This window comes from Planococcus citri, chromosome 5, assembly GCF_950023065.1.
Source record: "Planococcus citri chromosome 5, ihPlaCitr1.1, whole genome shotgun sequence".
In the NCBI taxonomy this organism is placed as follows: Eukaryota; Metazoa; Arthropoda; class Insecta; order Hemiptera; family Pseudococcidae; genus Planococcus; species Planococcus citri.
In genome coordinates this window covers 19387427-19409100 of record NC_088681.1, presented here as the reverse complement: position 1 = coordinate 19409100, position 21674 = coordinate 19387427, and the positions used below count along the sequence as shown (strand labels likewise).

At 36.0% G+C, this 21674-nt stretch overlaps 2 protein-coding genes across 7 annotated transcripts in view; both read left to right on the top strand.

Annotated features, from left to right (window-relative positions):
• Nucleotides 1-1932, top strand: part of Dop1R2 (dopamine receptor 2) — a 371432-nt gene extending 369500 nt beyond the window's left edge. For all 5 annotated transcript variants that reach the window (XM_065369938.1, XM_065369942.1, XM_065369937.1 and 2 more), the window contains one exon: nucleotides 1635-1932. In XM_065369938.1, coding sequence (XP_065226010.1) covers nucleotides 1635-1715 — 81 coding nt within the window. In that variant the 3' untranslated portion in view covers nucleotides 1716-1932. The remainder of the gene's footprint in view (nucleotides 1-1634) is intronic.
• An 8847-nt stretch (nucleotides 1933-10779) lies between these two features.
• Nucleotides 10780-21409, top strand: LOC135849481 (catalase-like). 2 transcript variants are annotated; one of them, XM_065369934.1, is made up of 11 exons: nucleotides 10780-12481; nucleotides 12572-12657; nucleotides 12796-12967; nucleotides 13756-13897; nucleotides 16802-16952; nucleotides 17061-17240; nucleotides 17322-17510; nucleotides 17665-17817; nucleotides 17888-18132; nucleotides 18263-18395; nucleotides 21237-21409. In XM_065369934.1, the coding sequence occupies exons 2-11, from the start codon at nucleotides 12589-12591 to the stop codon at nucleotides 21315-21317; spliced, it is 1515 nt and encodes a 504-aa protein (XP_065226006.1). In that variant the 5' UTR covers nucleotides 10780-12481; nucleotides 12572-12588; the 3' UTR covers nucleotides 21318-21409. The 2 variants fall into 2 exon arrangements, with proteins under 2 accessions (XP_065226006.1, XP_065226005.1); XM_065369933.1 differs by having other exon boundaries at nucleotides 10780-12657.
• The last annotated feature ends 265 nt before the right edge of the window (nucleotides 21410-21674 follow it).

Sequence of the window (21674 nt, the reverse complement as noted above, 5' to 3'; positions counted from 1 at the left end):
AATGGCAGTAAAAATGTTAAAGTTTTCATTTTCCTATGAGATTGGTTTCAAGATATATGACATATTATGTATTTACTTAAATTTTATAGGTGTTCCTGATTTTTCCAAAATTTTTAAAACAGTTATAAATCAAAATCTAGAATAAGTAAGTACTAAGAAAATTTATCCACCTGCGAAATCTCTTTGCTTAGTTGGAAAATAGGAAACACTGCTTCTAGAAAAAATCTTCCAAAAAAAAATCCAAATAAGTAGATATCTGATCATCGGTTAAATTTCGTGAAAATTTTGAAGCATGTTGACAAACTCTCATCATTAGAAGGCACTTTGGCAATTTGTTAATCATTCAAAAACTCATGTAAATAGCATTTTGGAGACTTCTGATCCTTTTCTCAGCTTTGGAGTACATTTTTTCCAAGTTATTTAGTCGTATAAGTAGGTCAAAGTTTCCTCAAATTGCTCATTTTGATCTACCCTCTATTTCCTTTTAATTATTTTTTTTCAAATTTTTGAACCAAATAAAGTAAAGGTTTTCAAGATTGCCATTTTTCAAAATATTTTTTCTACTCGAATTTTATCAATATTTCATACAGGGAGGAAAACTTTCGAAGATATTTTTGTTACTCTGACGTCATATTTACTCGTTTGTTTCATTGTTTCTGATTTGCTGTGAGGTTTTGATCTGAAATTTTCCTTTCTACAGGGTGATTCAAAATTTATTTCGTTGATTAGATAAAAAAAAAAACAATAATTCTCTGACATAAATCTTGAACTTGGGCTACATTTCCTTGACCTATAAATGTTCATAAATCAAACTCTTATCTTCTAAACTGTACAATTGGTTTATTTCAAATTTGAATCTGGCATCTCTGACGTAAGATTAGCTAGTTTTGTTATGTTTATTTTTGTTTTTCCCCCCTGAAACGAGTAGATCAATTTCGAATCACCCTATAGAGAGCCGAACTGTTTAAAAATATGTTGGTTTTTAACAATTTTCGCCGAGTTTCACGATTTTTATCGAATTCTCGACGAAAAAATATAACTCACCGTTTGCGTATATACGAATTTCCGAATCCGAAACCACACGGGAATGAGGCGAAACACCAATCCGAAACGGGGGGGGGGAGATCCGGAAGGGGATGAAAATCACAACAAAACTGCTTAGCCTTTCAATTCGGCTCTCGCTGCTGCAAGTTCAATGATAAGAATCTTTTTATCTACTAATTTGCACACGTAAGCAATAAAATGTTTCCCAAACATTTCACCCTTTACCCGTTCTCTTCTCGCTTCGCTGTTATTCTCTGGCACACTCTTCCAAGTTCCACTTCTCTTCTCGTATTCCATTCGCACAACTTTTGTTGCGTTCGTTGCTGTTTGCGCCAGCCAGGTTTATGTGTACCAAAGTTCTACGCAGTTAATTAACGAGGGTAGGTAGTGGCTAAAGAAAGAAAGAAAAAAAAATGAAATCGATAAATTTGTATTTGCTTCGCTGCGATTTTTTTTCTCTTTGTTAGTGTAAGTATATAAATGTAATTCTCGATAGGGGAGGGGAAATGGGGAAAAAACCACAATAGGCTTGGAGCTAGAAAACTGTACAGCTAAAGGGTTAATTAGCGACTGATTTGATTTTGTTACAGTTTTCCAGTACGTCAATGGTTTTAGCTCCGGCCAACGTGACTTACGCTACAGTCAACCAGAAAGAACTCTTTAACATATAAGTACCTATCTTATATGATACATACGTATATTTGTACCTACCTGTTTTTTTTTGTGTTTAAATATTGGTGTAAAATTACGTATATATTCCGGTTGTTTCTCGTTATTTTATGTATAGCTTAAATAATGATTTTTTTTCCTGTTTCGTGTTTTCGTGTATTTATTATTGATTACTTTTTTGATGTGAGCATTAAAAATAAATACGTATACGAGTTTCTATTTTTTGCTGTGTAGTTTATTAATTATTTTCATACCCTAAAATGCGGAGGTGGATTTAGGCAGGTGTCAGTGGGTGGTTTTTTCGAAGAAGGGGAGACAGAGACTCGTTAGGGAATTTTTTGAGCTAATTATGAATTATTGTATTCTAGATGCATGTTTGGTGATGGGAAAATTGCTGGTGGAAGATTTGATTTCTCGATGAATTCTGAAGGCTATTTCTAATCGTGATTATGTGTTTTCTACTGTTTCAGTCATCGTCTGGAGTATTATCGTCGAAGAAACGTACGAGATTTAAGAACCCTAATTATAATTAGTTAGTTGCCAGTTTACTTAGATTTCTACGACGTCCTAAAGCCTGCATTTGCGACGATTCTCCGAAAGGTAAGTGACCCAATAGCCCTAATTTTACAAATAACTCGGATCAATTTGCTTGCTGATCGAGCTCTGGTTGAGTATACACATAATTCGAACGAGTAGACTGGTTCCTATTTCGTTCCAATATACCTACCAACCTATAACAAAATAAATTTCATCAAAGCACGTGCAGCATAGGTAACGTTAGGACGACGATGAAAATATATAAGATAAAGATATAGCTACGTATCCATTCGAGTATGACCTCCAGAATAAGATTTTTGATTAGTTCTCGAGAGCAAATGACATCGGTGTAGGAAAAAGAAAAGACGTTCTCGCGCGAAACTCCGTCGAGAATTATAGTACGTGCTGTTTTCATTACATCTTTTGTCATTTTTCACCGTTTGGTTAATTTCAAGCGAACTCACCGAACACCGAACACCGAACGTTGGTTGGCAAACGAACAGTAGTCGTCGGGTCGATGTCAGATTCTATAACCCATCTCCCGAAATAGCAATTTTTTGCCGTACTAGAATTGCGAGATGATTAAAATTTTAGGCAATTTATTTTTTCGTCGACGAAATTCCAAACTATTTGTCAAATTTGACGTGTACGCGGGTATTGTAACGTACAAGTGAAGGTACCTAAACCAGACGTTACAACGAGTAGGTACTTGAGAAAAGCAAATTTATTCCGAGTGAATTGGTGAAATGTTTTTTTGACTTTACATCGCACCGTATTTGGCATATTTTACCCAAGGATCAATAAGCTATGACGATATGATAGATAATTTTAAAATGAAATTTATGTTTCATAAATTCTCTCAACGTTAATCCAACGCCAGACTGGATGCTTGAAACGTGAAACGTGAAACTGTTTCGATACCTCATCGAATTGCGTATAATTCGCTATAACCCCTTAAAACTTATTCGAACGGAATAACGTAATAAGATATCGCAATTGAATACGATTTGCTGGCTAATTTTATATACGTAGTATCGCAGATATCAACGTAACTTAACCTCTTACCTATATGTATATTTGGATTTATCGTTTCGAATGCTTACCTAGCTATTTATTTGTATTTTAGATAAGTCAATTTTTCACTTATCTTGTTGTGCTGCGAGTTTATTTTTGGATATTTTGAGCATGCTTAGTGAAAAAGTAGGGTAAGGGGATTCAAGTAGTTGGATTGAAAAAATAAGCCAATATTCGAGTCCAACGTCTTCAAATCGGTAACAATCGATATGCCACTTCATTATTGAATTTTTTAAAAACTTTGATCTAAATTTAGAACACTTGTATGGGTATTTAAATCTCATTTTGAAAAATAAATTGTTGGAATAAAATAAAAAGATGCCCCAGTGTAATTTTTCCAAATTTTCCGGTGATGAATTTCAACTTCCTGTCTTATTATGAAATGTGTGCTTCAGTCGTGAAAGTTCAGTTTCAACCTTTATACATATTATAGGATAGGTACCTATAAATGTTAAATTTTGATTTTATTTTATATATTCACTTTCTTTAAAATCCCTCGAACATCTTTGCTCATCCATATTTAATCAGTCTCGAGGTACCTATAAGCTTTTCTAATCTGAATAATTTGTAAGAAACATGAAAATTATGAGGATCCTTTTCCCTTGCCCCTTCATTCCCGAAAAATCGGAGTATAAATTATGATGATTTTTGTACAAGACCTCACTGTGGAAAATGTGAGCAGCTGGAGTGACATTTCGGAGTCTAATCCAAAAAATACATGAAAATTTGAACTTGACGACGTTGAATTAGTGGAAATCGACATGTCACATCATATTATGTTCATCTTTTGTACTGTTTTGTTTGGGATTAGCAGGAGGTCAGAGGAAGGCATAGAAGGGATTTATTCAAAAAATAAATGGATATTTGAATTCAGCGACCTCAAAAACCTAACAAATGATGTGTTATTCGTCATTTGTAATTTTTTGGCATTTTGACCATGTTTTAAGACGCCTACTGAGGAAGTTCTGATTCAGAAGGCTCGGATCACAGAAGTGAGCCGATATTCGAACTCAGTGCCTTAGAATTAGTAACAATCGATATGCCACTCCACTTTTAGATTTTTTTTGAATTTTCATCAAAATTAGGGCTAGTAGGGGGGGGGGGGGAGGAGGTTGCGAGAAATGGTCCTGGAGATGATTTCAATCCGTTAAACTGACAATACTTGGGGTGGGTATAGTTAGATGTTTTCAAACAGGTGGAGAATTGGCAGATGACCTTGGGAAACTAGACAGACGAGTCAATGACCTTGAATGACCAGACAGTAACCCAACCATACTGATGGGGTCAATGACCTTGAGAGGCCGGGCATAAAAAACAGACAACCTTGAGAAGCCACATAGACAAGTCATTGACCTTGAAATGATGAACAGATGAAGAACAGATGACCTTAAGAAGTCAGATAGACGGGTCAATGACCTCAAGTGGCTGAGCAGGCAAACAGACAATCTAAGGAGAAATACAGCCGGGTCAATGCCCTTGCTAAGCCAAACAGACAGGTCACCTTGAGAAGCCATACAGACAGGTGGCCTTGAGAAGCCAGACAGACGGGTCAATAACCTTGAGTGGCCAGACAGGCAGACAGACGACCTTTAGAAGCCAAACAGACAGGTCATAATGATCTTGAGGGGCCAGGCGGGCAGTCGGGCAACCTGGAAAAGCCGTATATAGAGGTCAATGACCTTGAGTGTCCAGACCAGTAAACAGACAACCTTGAGAAGCAAAAGATACGGGGTCAATGCATTGACTTTTTAGATATGGACCCATAAGTCTAATGTACAGCCATTGTCTTGAACGTAATACGTTGTGGTTTGCAATCTGCGCATGCGCCAGTTCTCAAAAAACACTTTCAAGCTTTGTTGTAACATTTGGGCTAAATTCTGAAGGATTTTATAAAGAATTCTCTAATCTGCTGTTTTTGAAGGATTTCGAGGTTCTGAAGGATTTTTCTAAAAAGGATTCTGGAATCTGCCATTATTGAAGGATTTTGAGGTTCTGAAGGATTTTTTTGAAGGATTCTGGAATTTGCCATTATTGAAGGATTTCTAGATTCTGAAGGTTTTTTTTGAAGGATTCTGAAATCTGCCATTATTGAAGGATTTCGAGGTTCTGAAGGATTTTTTTGAAGGATTCTTGGGTCCACATCTCAAGGTTCTGAAGGATTTTTTAAAGGATTCTTTAATTTACTGTCATCTGGTACAACAACAATCCTGTAAACGTTTTTCAGATTCGGACATGCGCAGAAGCCAAACCTCGACCAACCAATGAACTATGTTCAATACCATTGTCTTATAGACCATTAGCAGTTCATATCTGGAAAGTCAAATTGTGTCAATGGTCTCGAGTGGCCAATCAGGCTGACACACGACCTTGAGAAACCAGACCAATGGGTCAATGACCTTAATATGTCACAAAGGCGAACAGACAACCTTGAGAAATCAGATGCATGGGTCAATGACCTTGAGTGACCTAACATGCTGATAGATGACTTTGAGAAGGCAGTCATACAAACGGGTCAAGGACCTTAAGTGGCTAAGCAGGCAGACAGGACGACCTTAGAAAGCCAGACAGATGGGTCAATGATCTTGAGAGGCCAGGGCCAGACGGAAGGGTCAATGACCTTGAGTGACATGTCAGGCTGACAGATGGCCTTGAGAAGACGGACAGACGGGTCAATGACCTTCAGTGGCTAGGCAGGCAGGCAGACAGACGAACTTTGAAAGACGTACAGATGGATCAATAACCTTGAGAGACCAGACAAGTAAACACTAGACAGACAAACTAGGGAAGCTATACAGACAGGCCAATGACCTTGAGTGGCTAGACAGACATCAGCGAAATAGAATATCCATGCTTATTTCTGATTTTACGAAATTAATTAAGAATGTCGGGGTATTTTCGAATAGGTACTTTTTTTTTGAAAATTATGCATAAAAGAAAAGAATTGAAATACCTACCTACTCAGGTATTTAAAAAGACACTACATTCTAATTTCGAGTGAAATTTTGACAAGAATTAGGATTGAAAAAATATTCAGTAAACTTACCAAAAAAAAAAAAACCCTCCTAAAAAATGCGAACCATAGCATTAGATAACGTTCGAGACTTTGTAGCACCTTTGTAAGAAATTTTTTCCTGTGAGATACGAGTAGTATCACATTTAACGAATTACGTCGTCGTATTAATGATACAGTCAGATACACAGGTGTTTTGAAGTTCGTAAAATTGCTCCTTCAGATCCCAAGTTCACATTTTGCTTCAATTTTTGGTTGCCTCATTACTAGGCGAATTATTCGAGCTGTAAAAATTTCTCCTAAGAAGTTCATAAAATTACTCCTTTAAAGCCAAAGGTTCGGCAGAACCGGTATGCACTGTTGCAGTTCATGCTGCCCGATTTCCATGAGCAAAATAATTCAGAAAAATACAAATTTCTTACAAGACCCCTTAATTCAATTTTCATTCTAATTCAACGCCCATACTACAAAATTATCGATGAATTATTGAATTTCACTCGCGAACGAGTGTTTCTCAAAACGTCAGCGGAAGCTGTGACGCGAAACTTAATTCGATATCGAGAGCTAAAAAAACCACCAGTCATTTTTACTCTACCAAAGCTACAGCGAGAATAAAGCTACAGTATACTGTGTATAATAGTCTGTTTCGTCGAAATGAAATTCTAATCCTTGACGCGAGCTTTATTCCTCACTACTGAACAAATATTTCATCGGAATTAGGTACTCGTATATTGCTAATATTTAAATGAGATTTGTTTGCCGTTCGAGAGCCATGGGATTCCCCATCCTTGTAGTATTTCATCTCCCTCTTGCGTAGCCACCTTTCAATAATACAATCGCTGCGAGCGGAAGGAAAATCGTTGCAGAAGTATAAAAACTTTATAATGGAAATAGTAAAACTAATTATTAGTTGCAGCATGTACGAGTATTTGCCAACGTATATTATGAAGATATACTTATATAGGGAAAAAATAATAATAAAATAAAATAATAATAAAAAATGAAAAAAAAAAAACGACAAACGAAATAATACATTGTTGTTGGAGAAGTTGAAATGAGAAAACTTTCTTACAACTGGATGAGCATAATCGATTTGTATCAAGTTATTTTTAATTTACAATTTGTTCGTTGCGGTTGCGGATGCTCAAGGTGGAGATAAAGGTGGGGTGTACAGATTATCTGGAGGTTTTAAATAAATTTTGATGACAGCGTTTCGATTTTACCTTTCAGGTTAGGTATATACCTCACCGTTGACTCGAGTGGTCTATTGTTTTATTTTATTTATAAGTATTTCTGTTCGATTGTTGGAGAATGACGCGCTTTCAGAAAGTTCTAGCTACGTGGTTGAAATATCGAGTGAGTTTAAGGCCAACTAAATTGTCAAAAACTTCAAATCGTTTGTCTTAATTTTAGTTCACTTGATAATTCCACGAGGTACGCATTTAAAATAGAAAAGGTGTGCTCGTGTTGGGAAATCAAGGTCGTTGTTACATTGTATCGAAATCTTGATCTATTAAGAATAAGTAGGGTACATTTCCCCGTACCCCCCCATTTTGGGAGGGGCGGTAAAAACCACCTAGAAGGATAGTGCTAGGTTAGTGCTGGTTAGTGCACGTATCGCCGACGTTAGTGCACGCCCCCTTCACCCTCATTTTTTAAAAAATATGTGGGGGGGTACAGGGAAACGTGGTACCCCCCCATTCGCGGAAGGGGGTTAAAAACCACCTAGAAGGATAGTGCTAGGTTAGTGCTGGATAGTGCACGCATTCCCGACGTTAGTGCACGCCCCCTCCAACCCAATTTTTTAAAAAATTGGTGGGGGGGTACAGGGAAATGCTGTACCCCCCCATCACGGAAGGAGGTTAAAAACCACCTAGAAGGATAGTGCTAGGTTAGTGCTGGATAGTGCACGCATCCCCAACGTTAGTGCACACTTTCTTCACCCCTTCGCCCCCTTTTTTTAAAAAAATTTGCGGGGGGTACGGAGAAATGATTTACAAAAAAAGGGGAAGAACGTTGTTGAAATGGTTAAAACCCACATAGTTCGATTCAGTTTCGTTAGTGCTGGTTAGTGCACACACTTATACAATTATTCCCCCTCCCCCTCCCTCAATATTAATTAAATGAATAATTTTACACCCTATAGTCCAGTAAAATGAGCATCGAATAGGGAAAATCGAAGTGGCAAGCTGATTTTCGGTATATTGGGCCATTTTGATGTCCTGAAAACGAATCCGAGGTGTCCCCCACTGTACCGAGTGAGCTACCCCCCCCCCCCAAATCGGGTGTTTGGCCAAAATCTCGAATAGTACATATTGACTCTAGCGCAAAAATGGTTTTACAAAATGTTCTTCTACTTGTACGTCAAATTTTCCATCACATGAGCCATTGATCAATTTTCCAGTCCCAAGGGGGGGTGGTGGTGGACTTACGGCGCATCGAACATAGGGGGGTTTGGGATAGCTTCATAATGTTGATAGTTAATCATCATTAAATCGATTATATTGTTGTTTTACCAGGCGAATTATTTAACTCCTGTTACGAGATGTATTTTTTAAGTGTTTCAATGACTTTTCAATCCCTTCCCAAGCGGATTTTCACACACTTTTTCGCAATAATTATGTGATTTTGTGTCTTCGCTGAAGACTCATCTCCTCCCCTCACACTTCCTCAAATTTTTCTAAAAGTCCCGATTCTGTAACATTAAACTAAAAATTCCCTTTAGGTACATTTTTTTTAAAGGCGTTCCTATAGCAGTCTTGCTAAAAAAAAAAGCATTTTCCTCACAAACTTCTAAAAGTTTGGAGGGGAGGAGTGGGATAGGAAATCACTGTAATTCTAATCTGCACACTTAATACTTTCGGTTTTATGTGAAACAAACAAACTTTGGAGACTCTCATTTCTCAAGACTTGAGTGAACTTGAACTTTGAAGCAAATCTGATTGTCGAATTTTAGAAGAATTACATAGGGGTTCCAAATCAGTGATAAAATTTGAAAACTTCAACTTGAAATTGGACTTTCAAGCAAACATATTGAAGTTGAATTCTAAAACTGAAAAAAAAAATATTGCAAATACTTTTTTTTAGATTTTGTGTGTTTATAATTTATAATTACCTAATTTCACAGTTTTGCGCTGCCTATTACGATTGAATTGGAAATTTCATTGCGAGAACGAGAAGGTAGGTAGGTAATAGGTATTCAATGATTTAGGTTCACCCCCCCGCCCCTTCAGGGGTGAGAAATATGAAGGAAGGTCCATTTTATGGCAAATTACATGAATTAGAACAGAACAATTGCACAATTTTTCCAATTTGACCCATATTAAAGAAGATGGATAGAAAAAAGTTGCAGGGGGCTTGGGACCCACAAAGGGGGAGAATTCATTACTCTACGTTAAAATGGGTGTTTGCTGTTTGAAACTGGTATTAACATTCCATTCGACATTTTTACATTTTTTCGTACATTTCAATTCACTTCACGTACGTTATATGGGCAAATAACTAAATGGCGAGGGGCAGGAGGGAGGGGTGACACTGGTAGTCCGCTCTGTACCTCAAAAAAAACAAAGTGAATCACCATCATGCCATTTTTGAATGATTAAAAATATTACGATCAATATTAACTATCAACGTTATGAAGCTATCCCGAACCCCCCTATGTTCGATGCGCCGTAAGTCCACCACCACCCCCCCCCCCCCTTGGGACTGGAAAATTGATCAATGGCTCATGTGATGGAAAATTTGACGTACAAGTAGAAGAACATTTTGTAAAACCATTTTTGCGCTAGAGTCAATATGTACTATTCGAGATTTTGGCCAAACACCCGATTTGGGGGGGGGGGTAGCTCACACGGTACAGTGGGGGACACCTCGGATTCGTTTTCAGGACATATCAAAATGGCCCAATATACCGAAAATCAGCTTGCCACTTCGATTTTCCCTATTCGATGCTCATTTTACTGGACTACAGGGTGTAAAATTATTCATTTAATTAATATTGAGGGAGGGAGAGGGGGAATAATTGTATATGTGTGTGCACTAACCAGCACTAACGAAACTGAATCGAACTATGTGGGTTTTAACCATTTCAACAACGTTCTTCCCCTTTTTTTGTAAATCATTTCTCCGTACCCCCCCACAAATTTTTTTAAAAAAAGGGGGCGAAGGGGTGAAGAAAGTGTGCACTAACGTTGGGGATGCGTGCACTATCCAGCACTAACCTAGCACTATCCTTCTAGGTGGTTTTTAACCTCCTTCCGTGATTGGGGGGGTACCACGTTTCCCTGTACCCCCCCACATATTTTTAAAAAAATGAGGGTGAAGGGGGCGTGCACTAACGTCGGCGATACGTGCACTAACCAGCACTAACCTAGCACTATCCTTCTAGGTGGTTTTTACCGCCCCTCCCAAAATGGGGGGGTACGGGGAAATGTACCCGAATAAGTAAGCGAAAGAAGAATCGTTGTAGAAATTTGGGTATGTTGCTTGTCACGTTGCGTTGTTGTCAGATTTGGAGTAATTGAGGTATTTCTCAACTTTTTTGATATCTTTGTTGTGTCAGTGTGTGAGGTTGAAAATCACGGTGAAAAAAAAACGAATGTTGAATTATTCAGGAAGTTCATTATGGTTACAAAGGGGAAAGCTAAAATGAGGGGAGGAGGAGTAAAATAGAAACCATTGCCATTTTTGATCTCAGCGTAAAATTTTAACCTACTTTGATAGGTCACACGACAAAGTTTGAGAAAAAATTGTGAAGTCAGTATTTTAGGGGTTGAAATTAACAAGGGCTGAGGTGTGAAATGACAACTTTCATTATTTTTCATCTTAGCTTAGAATTTTAAACCATCGTGTGTCCTATCGAAGTGTACTAAAATTTTTTGTTGGATCAGAAATGGAACAGTGGCGAAAGTTTTCAATATTACCCCCTCCTTTTATGTTTACATCCCTTAAAAACAAACTTCGCTATTTCTTTTTCAAATATAGTTGTGTGACCTATTGAAATAGGGTAAAATTTCACACTGAGAACATAATTAGCGTCCGTTTTTATTTTGCAACCCTTCCCGTAGTTTTGCCTCCCCCACACCCCCCACACCTCTCAAAACATAGCTGCACTCATCTTTTTTCAAACATTACCGTGTGACCTATTAAAATAGGTTGAAATTTTGCACTGAGAACATTAGTAGTGGCGGATTCCATTTTGCAACCCCTCCCGTTGTTTTAGCCCCCTCTTCCCGTTCCAAACCTAGCTTCACTCATTTTTTCTCAAACATAGCTGTGTGGCCCATCAAAATGGGTTAGAATTTTGTGCTGAGAACGATAGTGATGGCAGTTTTCATTTTGCGATTTCTTTCCTTCTTTTAGCTTTCTCTCAAAACTCAATTCCACCATTTCTTATTCAAACATAGTCGTGTGACCAATCAAAATAGGTTTAAATTTTGCGTCAAGAATAATGATTGCTGCAGTTTTCATTTTACAGACCGTCTTCTTGTTTTAATGCCCCCACAGAACCCAGCCACCCTACATATTTCTTTTTCAGTCTAGCCATGTGACCCATCAAAATGGGTTACAATTTTACGCTGAAAACAATGCTGGTAGTGATTTTCATTTCGAAAGTTTTCCTCATTGAATTATTGAATTTTGACTCTAAATATTTCCTAACAAAATAGAAAATGAAATTGTTCACGCTGTTTTCGAAGCATTTGTATAATGTATAAAGTAAGTAATCTATATACTCGTACAACAATAAAACTCAAGGAAACATGTTCTTGCTTCGAGGGTTATGGTCACTGAGGTCACTTTATTTCGACTTCTTTTCGATAACTCGTATTCGACGAAAAAAAAGTACATTCTCTTACAAGCCTTGAGGTGTAATATACTTACTATGTAGTACATTATCGCTGTATTAAGAAGTCAAGATAAGGCGCATGGTGAGCAAACATTTGTAGGACATAAATACCTTCATCGACAATAAAGATTAACACTTTTTTCAACACGTTTTTCAAATTTGCATGTAGCATTGTTCAAGAGTTTATGTGCTTCAAGTGATTGGCAGACAGTATTAGAGCTTTCCCTGTAAAAGTAGTATGTGACGCCCGCAACTTGTTCATTTTCTACATATTTCTTTCGTTTTTAAAAATTTAAATACAGGTAGGCGTCTGTCAGTTCTGTCTTTTGTTTGTTATCAGCGCTAAATAAGTAATCAGCCAGCAGGAGTAAGTACTCATAATTCATTTCCAGCTGATTTTACATGAATCATGATTTTCAATAAAGTATTCGCTGAAATATTCTGGGCTGTTCTGATAATCGTTTATGGAGCTGTTGATGTAAGTAAAGTTTAATTCATCAAATTACCCAAGTCTGAGGTTATCAAATAGATATTTTTTTAGTAAGAGCACTTTTTGAGCTCAGCTATAATCAAGCTTTTGTTTGGAAAGAAACCTAATGGTTTATAATTTTCTTAGGGGAAGGGTGTAATAAAGACCGGTTCTGGAGCACCTGTTGATAGCTTGACTGCTACTCTAACAGCTGGTCCCAAAGGACCTGTTGTAATTCAAGATACTATCTTGATCGATGAATTAGCTCATTTCAATCGAGAGCGTATTCCTGAACGAGTTGTGCATGCTAAAGGAGGTGGTAAGTTGATGATTTGGAAATAGCCTAAGCCTATCGCGAATACATCAAGTTTTTGTGGTTTCGATCATGTTTTCAAAATTCCTTTTTCAAAGGAGTTGTTACTATAGCGATTTGAAATTTATGGAAAAAATTTGAAACTTGCTGGAGGCCCCAGAATGGTTGAGAGGTGCTAATTTCTGGTTTGTTTCGAATTAAAAAAAATAATTCTTTATGAAAAAAAGTTCAAAGTTCACCACTACAGCATACAGCATGTCATTTGAAGTTTTGAAAATTTTGATTTTGGTTACGAATATGTTTTTTTTTTTTTTTTTCAACCTACTCGTAACTCAATTTTCATGGAATCTTGGTCTGAAATTCGCACTGTTTCATGAAGAATCCTGTGAAAAATCAAATTTTGAAAAAAAAAAATGAACAAAATTCGAAACAGGGCAATTTGTCAATGAAAAGTTCGAAGTTCTCATTAAGTTACGAAAAAGGTGACGAAATTACGAATTTTTTTTTCGAAACTGAATGACGTCATTGTTCATGTTTTCAAAAATGAAATTATGTTTTTGAAAAAGTAATTATGCAGTAAGAATTTGAAATAATGAACAATTTGTTCGTGTTATTAGTATTTGCCATGAGTTTGTTTTTTAAACCAAACTTTTCAAATTATTATTTTTTCTTGTTGCGCATTGAAAAAAAATGAGTATAGGTACCTAGCTACCTACCTACCTACTTATCTTTCTTTTGCTTTTTTCAAAATAAAAAATGACAGGTTATTATAAGTACTGCCTTGTTTCATTCAGGTGCATTCGGATTTTTTGAATGTACCCACGATGTCACAAAATACACGAAACTGGCCCCTTTCGCCGAAATTGGAAAAAAAACTAGAGTAGCGGCTCGGTTTTCTACTGTCGGTGGAGAAAGTGGTTCTGCTGATACCTTACGGTGAGTAAAAAATGTTCAGCAAAATGTTTCATAACTTTTTAAGTGGCTATAAAGCCAGTGTCGCCACCTTAAATTCTCTTCTAAATAAAGGAGAAATATTCTGATCTTCTTTATACTAGATTTTTGAAGCCATCTTTATTAGTTTGTGTAAATTTTATTTTTCATCATAAATATACTGACTGACTCACATGAAAAATTGAATTTTACTCGTCCATTAAAATAATACCTATGCTAAGATTTAGAAAAATATTTTTTTGGATTCTCATTCTAGTGGGTAGGGTATCTTTCATCTTAGGTTGTGCCACCCAAGCTGAGAAATAATTCCCTGCAATTTATTGTTCCCCTGTCTGAAATAAAAAAGGTAAGGTAAAGTGGGGTAATTCCGATGGCAAAATCCAAAATTTTAGCAATCTCTCATTTTTTGGATTTCCTGTACATTTTGGGGCAAAAATGATGTAACAACTTTATTCCTGCGTCCTTCAGCTACACATTGACTATATTGAAGAGTGATTTGTGTGAAGGCTTCATACATATAATTGAAAAAACATTTTGGAAGGTTGAGTTATCAGAATTATCCTAAAAATGGGGTAATTCCGATAATGAGTTTTATAAGGAAAGGAATTCTCCCAGGGTAATTCCGAGCCAGTAATGTTGAAATATACCATTTATTGCATATTTAGGTTTTTATTTCATGTAAATTGAATCATTAGAACAAAAATTTATTTTTTTTTACAAATATGCATTTCTGAGGCATAATTTTTGAAAACTAGACCAACTAGAGAAAAATGCCCCGTTTTGAGGATTTTCTTTGATAATTTCGACTCCCTAAAACTATAATACATCAAAACAGAGAAAAAAACCTTGCAGGACAATTTTGCTGGGGCTATCGGAATTACCCCGCAGCATGAAAAATGATCGACATGTTTAATAATTCAATGCCACCAAACAAATAATTATAAAAGCAAAATCAAAAGAGGTACTGACACTTTAACACGTATTCATCAAATATCAGCTTCTAAACAGAATTTTTCAACAAGTTTTGAACAATAAAAACGAGTTTCAAAAGTGCACTGTTTTTTGCGGCAAAGGATTTGGGCATTCAGATTTTGAACACTGCACAGACTTGACAAAACAGAGCAGATGAACCATCTGATCATTAATGGGTGTAGGTTAGCACTAAAACTACCTACTTGCTTCATTATTTGTGCCAAAATGTGTTTTGCAACAAAGCTAGGGCTTGCTATCGGAATTACCCCATATCGGAATTACCCCACTTTACCTTACTGCAAAAACTCCCCCGAGTTGAATATAATCAATAAAAAATGAAAAAAATTCAATTTATCCGAAAATGTCTCATTTTTGCTTCAGAATTTTTCTAAATATCCAATTTCTCTTTCGAGAGTGAAATTTCCTCGATTTTCTGAGCCATGTTGGCCCTCTACTCTTCTACAAAATCTCCCAATTTGAAAGAAAATTAAAAAATGGAATAAATCAAAATTACGAGCAGTTAAATTATGTTGCCACGTTGTCAGAATTGGAGTAGGTAATTGTGGTATTTTTCAACTTTTTTGATATTTGTTGTGTCAGTGTGTGAAGTTGAAAATCACAGCGAAAAAAAAGGAGTATAAATAGTTGTATTAAATTATTCAATTTTGATCCAAGAAGTCAAATTTGGCGACAACAGGAAAACTAAAATGAAGGGAGCAGGAGTAAAACAGAAACCATTGCCATATTTGGACTCAGCGTGAAATTTTAACCTACTTTAATAGGTCACACGACAAAGTTTGAGAAAAAATTACAAAGTCTATATTTTAGGGGTTGAAAACAAGGTTAGGGGTGCCGGGTGTGAAATGAAAATTTTCGTTATTTTTCATTGTAGTTGAGGATTTTAAACCACCTGTGTCCTATCGAGGTGTACAAAATTTTATGTTGGATCAAAAATGAAAAAGTGGTGAAAGTTTTCAATATTACCCCCTTACCTCTTTTTTTGTTTACATCCCTTAAAATGAACAAACTTAACCATTTCTTTTTCAAACATGGTTGTGTGACCTATCGAAATAGGTTTAAATTTTGCACTGAGAACATTAGTAATGCCCGTTTTATTTTTCAATCCCTTGCGTTGCTTTACCCCCCCCCCTTCCCTCTCAATGCATAGCTGCACTTGTCATTTTTCAAACATAGCCGTGTGACCTATTAAAATAGGTTAAAATTTTGCACTGAGAACATAAGTAGTGGCGATTTCCATTTTACCGCCACTCCGGTTGTTTTAGAACCCCCCCCCCCCGCCCACTCTCTTAAAACATAGGTGCACTATCTTTTTTCAAACATAGCCGTGTGACCTATTAAACTAGGTTAAAATTTTGCACTGAGAACATTAGTAGTGGCCATTTCTATTATGCAATCCCCCCCCTTGTTTCAGCCTTCTCTCTTCTCGTTCCAAACCTACCTTCACTCATTTTTTCTCAAACATAGCTGTGTGACCCATCAAAATAGGTTAAAATTTTATGCTTAGAACGATATTCTAAATATCTTATTGTTTTTCCTTGAGAAAAATTCCCTCGATTCTCTGAGCTTTGTTGGCCCTCTTCTACAAAGTCTCCAAAGTTGGAATTTTTTAAAAAAATTACTTACCCTCTTTTTAGGAGGAGAAAAACTTTCTAAACCTAAAATGAAAAAAAATTAAAAACAGTAAAAAACTGAAGTCTGTACAAATGTGTTGATAATTTTTCATTTTTGAGTAGAATGTTTCTAAATAGACCTAAACTCCTATGTTGGTCCCTTCGTATGTATTCTTAGAAAACCCCACAGTTAGAAAAATCATTATAAATGTAGAGACATCAAAACTATTAATTTTTTTTCACCAAAAATGAACCAACATTTACATTTTTAAATTTTTTTTCAAAGAGATCCTCGAGGTTTCGCCGTAAAATTCTACACAGAAGATGGAATATGGGATTTAGTGGGATTAAACACTCCAGTATTTTTCCTCAGAGATCCTATGCTATTTCCAAGTCTTATTCATTCCCAAAAAAGAAATCCAGTTACTCATTTAAAGGTATGGTACTCGTATCTACAAAAATAAATGAATTTTTTGTCAATCGTAATCATACAGGAGAAATATTGAATATTCATGTATGCATCCGGGATGTATATTCAATTTCAGGATTACAGATCGTTCTGGGATTTCATCACCTTAACGCCAGAAACAACGTACCAAACATTGAATGTTTTTTCGGAAATGGGTATACCAGATGGTTTCAGATTCATGGACGGACATCCAGTCCACTCTTTCAAATTAGTTAACGCATATGGAACACCTTATTTTTGCAAATTTCATTTTAAAGTACCTGCATAAAAAAATTTAAAGATAGCATCTCGACGATAAATTATTCCCATTTCATCGACGCTTTTATTTTTCACGCAGGCTCCGGAAATAAGAAATTTAACAGCTGATAAAGCGGCCGAATTAGCTTCCTCGGACCCTGATTACAGTATTCGTGATTTATACTTTGCCATCGACAGAAAAGATTTCCCTACTTGGACGTTGTTCATTCAAGTTCTGACTTATGAGCAAGCCTACTCGTATAAATATAATCCATTTGACGCGACTAAGGTAATTCCTGAAATTCTGATACATTACTTTGAATCTTCCCCCACCCCTCCGGAATTCTGACCTAAGGTTTTTCCATTTCATCCAATTTTTTTTTTTTTTTTTTTTTTTTTGACAAATTCATGTGAAATGAGTAGATATTGTCATGTTGTTGTAGATATTGCCAGTTAAGGACTTCCCCCTAATAGAAGTAGGAAAGTTGGTCTTGAACGAAAATCCAATCAATTATTTCGCCCAAATTGAACAGTTGGCATATGCCCCCAGTAACATGATACCTGGTGTAGAGGCCAGTCCAGATAAATTGCTTCAAGTATGTGGTACCTATCTATTGCTGGGTGGTCAGCAGAAATATCACAGTTCAACAGCTGTATTTTGTGTAGGCTCGTCTTTTCGCATACGCAGATACTCAACGGTATAGACTCGGAGCTAATCACTTACAACTACCAGTCAATTGTCCTTGCAACGCGAACGTTAAAGTTACTAATTACCAAAGAGACGGAGCAGCGGATTACGCCAATTACAGTCTCCAAGGCGCTCCGAATTATTACCCCAATAGTTTTGGAGGACCACAGCCAAATCCAAGAGTAAAAATTTCACCTTATAAGGTCTCAGGAGATGTCGAAAGGTAAAGAAACATGTTCTTGGGACAGATGTTGAAACAAGGAGGAAAACTCCCTCTCTTGAAGAAATCTCATCTTAGATCATGTTGAAATTAAATCATTAATGACTTATACTTTTCGTGCAATTCTGTGTAGATATGACACTGGTAATGAAGATAACTACAGCCAGCCAAGTGCATTATGGGACAGTTTTGACGAAACACAACGTACCATATTAGTACAAAATATTGTCTATTCCTTGGAGAGAGCTCATCCTTCTTTTATTCAGGTATACGCCCCTGACAATTTCATTTTAACTATGGTTTCAGTACAGTATCCTCAAATTTCGCTCAATTATCACTTCGTCGACTAAAAATTGCCCGGAGATGTTCCTCCTCCCCGACAAAAGAATGGTGACGAAAATGGGGTGAGTTGGAAAAAGTTGAGAAACTTGGGAAAGTTGAAAAAAAATGCGTAAGAAGGGAAATTCAAAGAATTACCAAAAACCGTGGATTTTTACTTCTTGAATTACAAATTTTCAAAGGTTTCAACCGGGCGAAAAAGAGTAGAAAAATTGACTTCTTACATCAAAAGTAATGTTCTACTTGAAATTTTCCATAAAAAGCAAAGGTCTCTCCAATGCCTTCCAGTCAAAATTGCCAGAAAGTCACAACTTCTGCTGAAATGTCAAAAAAAAGTAATATTTTTCGTCGAAAATTCCATATAAAAAATTGAGTTTTACTAGTTCACTAAATGTGCTAAGATTTTTTAAAATATTTTTTTGGATTCTAATTCAAGTGGGTAGGGTATCCGCTAGATTGTACCATCCCAGGACCCAGGTGAGAAATTATTCCCTACAGTTTACTTCTCACCTGTCAGGAAAATCAAAAAAAAGTGGAATAAATCAAAATTAGTTAAATGATGTTGTCACATTGTCAGATTTGAAAGATTGAGGTATTTCTTAACTTTTTTGATATTGGTTGTGCCAGTGTGTAAAGTTTAAAATCACAGCGTGAAAAAACTAGTTTTGTTAAATTATGGGGAAAGCTAAAATAAAGGGAGGAGCAGTGAAATAGAAACCATTGCCATTTTTGGCCTCTGCGTGAAATTTTAACCTACTTTGATAGGTCACACAGTAAAGTTTGTGAAAAATTATGAAATCAGTATTTTAGGGGTTGAAAACAAGGGTAGGGGTGTGAAATGAAATTTTTCGTTATTTTTCATCTTAGCTTAGAATTTTAAACCATCGTGTGTCCTACCGAAGTGTGCTAAAATTTTATGTTGGATCAAAAATGGAAAAGTGGTGATTGTTTTCAATATTACCCCCCTCCTTTTATGTTTACATCCCTTAAAAACAAACTTCGCTATTTCTTTTTCAAATGTGGTTGTGTGACCTATCGAAATAGGTTAAAATTTCGCACTGAAAACGTAAATACTGGTCGTTTTTATTTTGCAACCCCTCCCGTTGTTTTACTCCCCTTCCCACCTCTTGAATCATAGCTGCACTCACCTTTTTTCAAACATGGCCGTGTGACCCATTAAAATAAGTTGAAATTTTGCCCTAAAAACATAAGTAGTGTCCGTTTTCATTTTGCAACCCCTCCCTTTGTTTTTGCCCCCCTCCCAAGCTAAAAAAACACACACACACACAATTTCAAATTTTTGATTTCAATTTTTTAATAGAACAATTCAAATTTTTTGACCATTTAAAATAATTCAACATTTTTACGTACTTCCAACTCCCCTTCCAAAATTTGTTCGAACCATATCTGACTAATTAGCATGAAAAATACTGAAAACAAGGCGGGGGGGTTAGGGGTGAAAAGATGGGAAAATCTGGCGAAAAAAGTTGGGAAAATTTCAATCTTACCTCCTCTCTCCCTCTCATGACACATCACTTCCTCACACCTCCGGGAAGAAAGTTTCTGTATTTAATCTCTGGTAAAACAATATCCAACTTTTAGAGCATACAGTATACGTTCTTCAACAATAATACTTACCTACTATTTGATGGAAGTCAGTAGCCATTTTTTTATGTACCTATATACGTACAGCAAAAGCAACTTCTCATTGCGAAGAATTTTACATTTCATCGAAATGATGAGAAAAATTGAAAATACTAATTAGTAATTAAGGTAAAACTGCCTATTAGTACGCACCGCCTATTAGTACGCATTGCGTTTTTCTCGCGATTGGTAACACTGATCGAAAATTTGACCACACCATGACGTAGCTGACTAATGACCCTAGTTTCTCCGAAAAAATCACGCAGTTTGATTGAAAACTCTGTCTCGAGAACAATTTGAATGAAAAACTGTGTTTTGGATTTTTTTTTCATCAAAATGGGAAATGAGATTGAACATATTAAAATAATATTATTTGGTAAGTATCTTATACCAATCGATCTGTAATTTTATGTAGTTTCTTATGAAAAAAAAGACATTTCGAAAATATTATTTTATTATAGAGCTAGACATCATTTTATGTCAGAACAAAAAACTTCCTATAAGTACGCACCTCCTAAGTCCTATTAGTACGCATCATTTTTGCATGTAAATTTTCATTTTTTTGATCATTTTGCATTAAAATGAATAAAATTAGCTGAAATTGGTATTTAGTCCATCTAAGTTCAAGATTATGAAGTCTGATCATGATACTGATGCTAATTTCAAAAAAATGGACAAAAAATATGATGTCAAAAAAATGTATTTTTTTTAAATCTGAAAACTTTGATTTTTCGGATATTTGAATTGCTAATTTGGTTTTTTTCACAGTAATTCCCTCTAAATATGCCATTACACTTTTTCAGTGCTTTTTGTTGGATTTTTTACCATTTTCAACGTGTATTTACTCATGCGTACTTATAGGCGGACGTTTGCGTACTAATAGGAAGGTACCTTCCTATTAGTACGCATTTGAGTTGCCCTCATTTTTGCGTTATTACAAAAAAGCAGCAATGGGAAACTCAAAAGTGAGTAAGCAGTTATGTAGCCAAGGGTTCAAAGTTTATGTGTACAAAATTTCATAAATTTTTATGCACAACTCTGGGAGCTGGAGCGTCTCAAACCTTAACCGCGTACTAATAGGCGGTCTTACCTTAGGTAAATCATAAATTTTTTGAATGTTTCAGAAAAGAGCTGTGGAAATGTTTTACAAAGTAAATAAAGAGTTAGGTATGAGGGTAAAAGAAGCTTTGGCCAAGAAAAAATAACGATAAGTAGATAATTTATTTTTTAGTGAATATGTATAAACATAAAGGCTGGGTTGCTGTTCTTACATTACATATTAGATTTGTTTCATTTTCATTGGGTTTAGTTTTTGCATTCATCTGTCATCATCATCAAGTCGTACTACCTCTCGACATTTATCTCGTAAGCATTCATAATTCGTTTGGTTTTTATTCTGGAATTTCCTTGGAGTTTTTTTTCCCCACTTTTTCTACTTAGAATTTACAAATTGATCAAAAATTCACTTTTGGATCCACATCCCTGGAATTTCGCAATAACCATGTAAAAGGGTCGAGATGGTGCCCAACAAGCACCGATCAAAGCTATTGATGCCTAAGTTA

Excerpts from the sequence above, each read along its gene's own strand:
- LOC135849481 (XM_065369934.1), top strand. The coding sequence starts at position 12,589 with ATGATTTTCAATAAAGTATTCGCTGAAATATTCTGGGCTGTTCTGATA. Across the intron at positions 13,898-16,801 it reads GGTTCTGCTGATACCTTACG|AGATCCTCGAGGTTTCGCCG; the intron begins GTGAGTAAAAAA and ends TTTTTTTCAAAG. Across the intron at positions 16,953-17,060 it reads ATCCAGTTACTCATTTAAAG|GATTACAGATCGTTCTGGGA; the intron begins GTATGGTACTCG and ends ATTCAATTTCAG.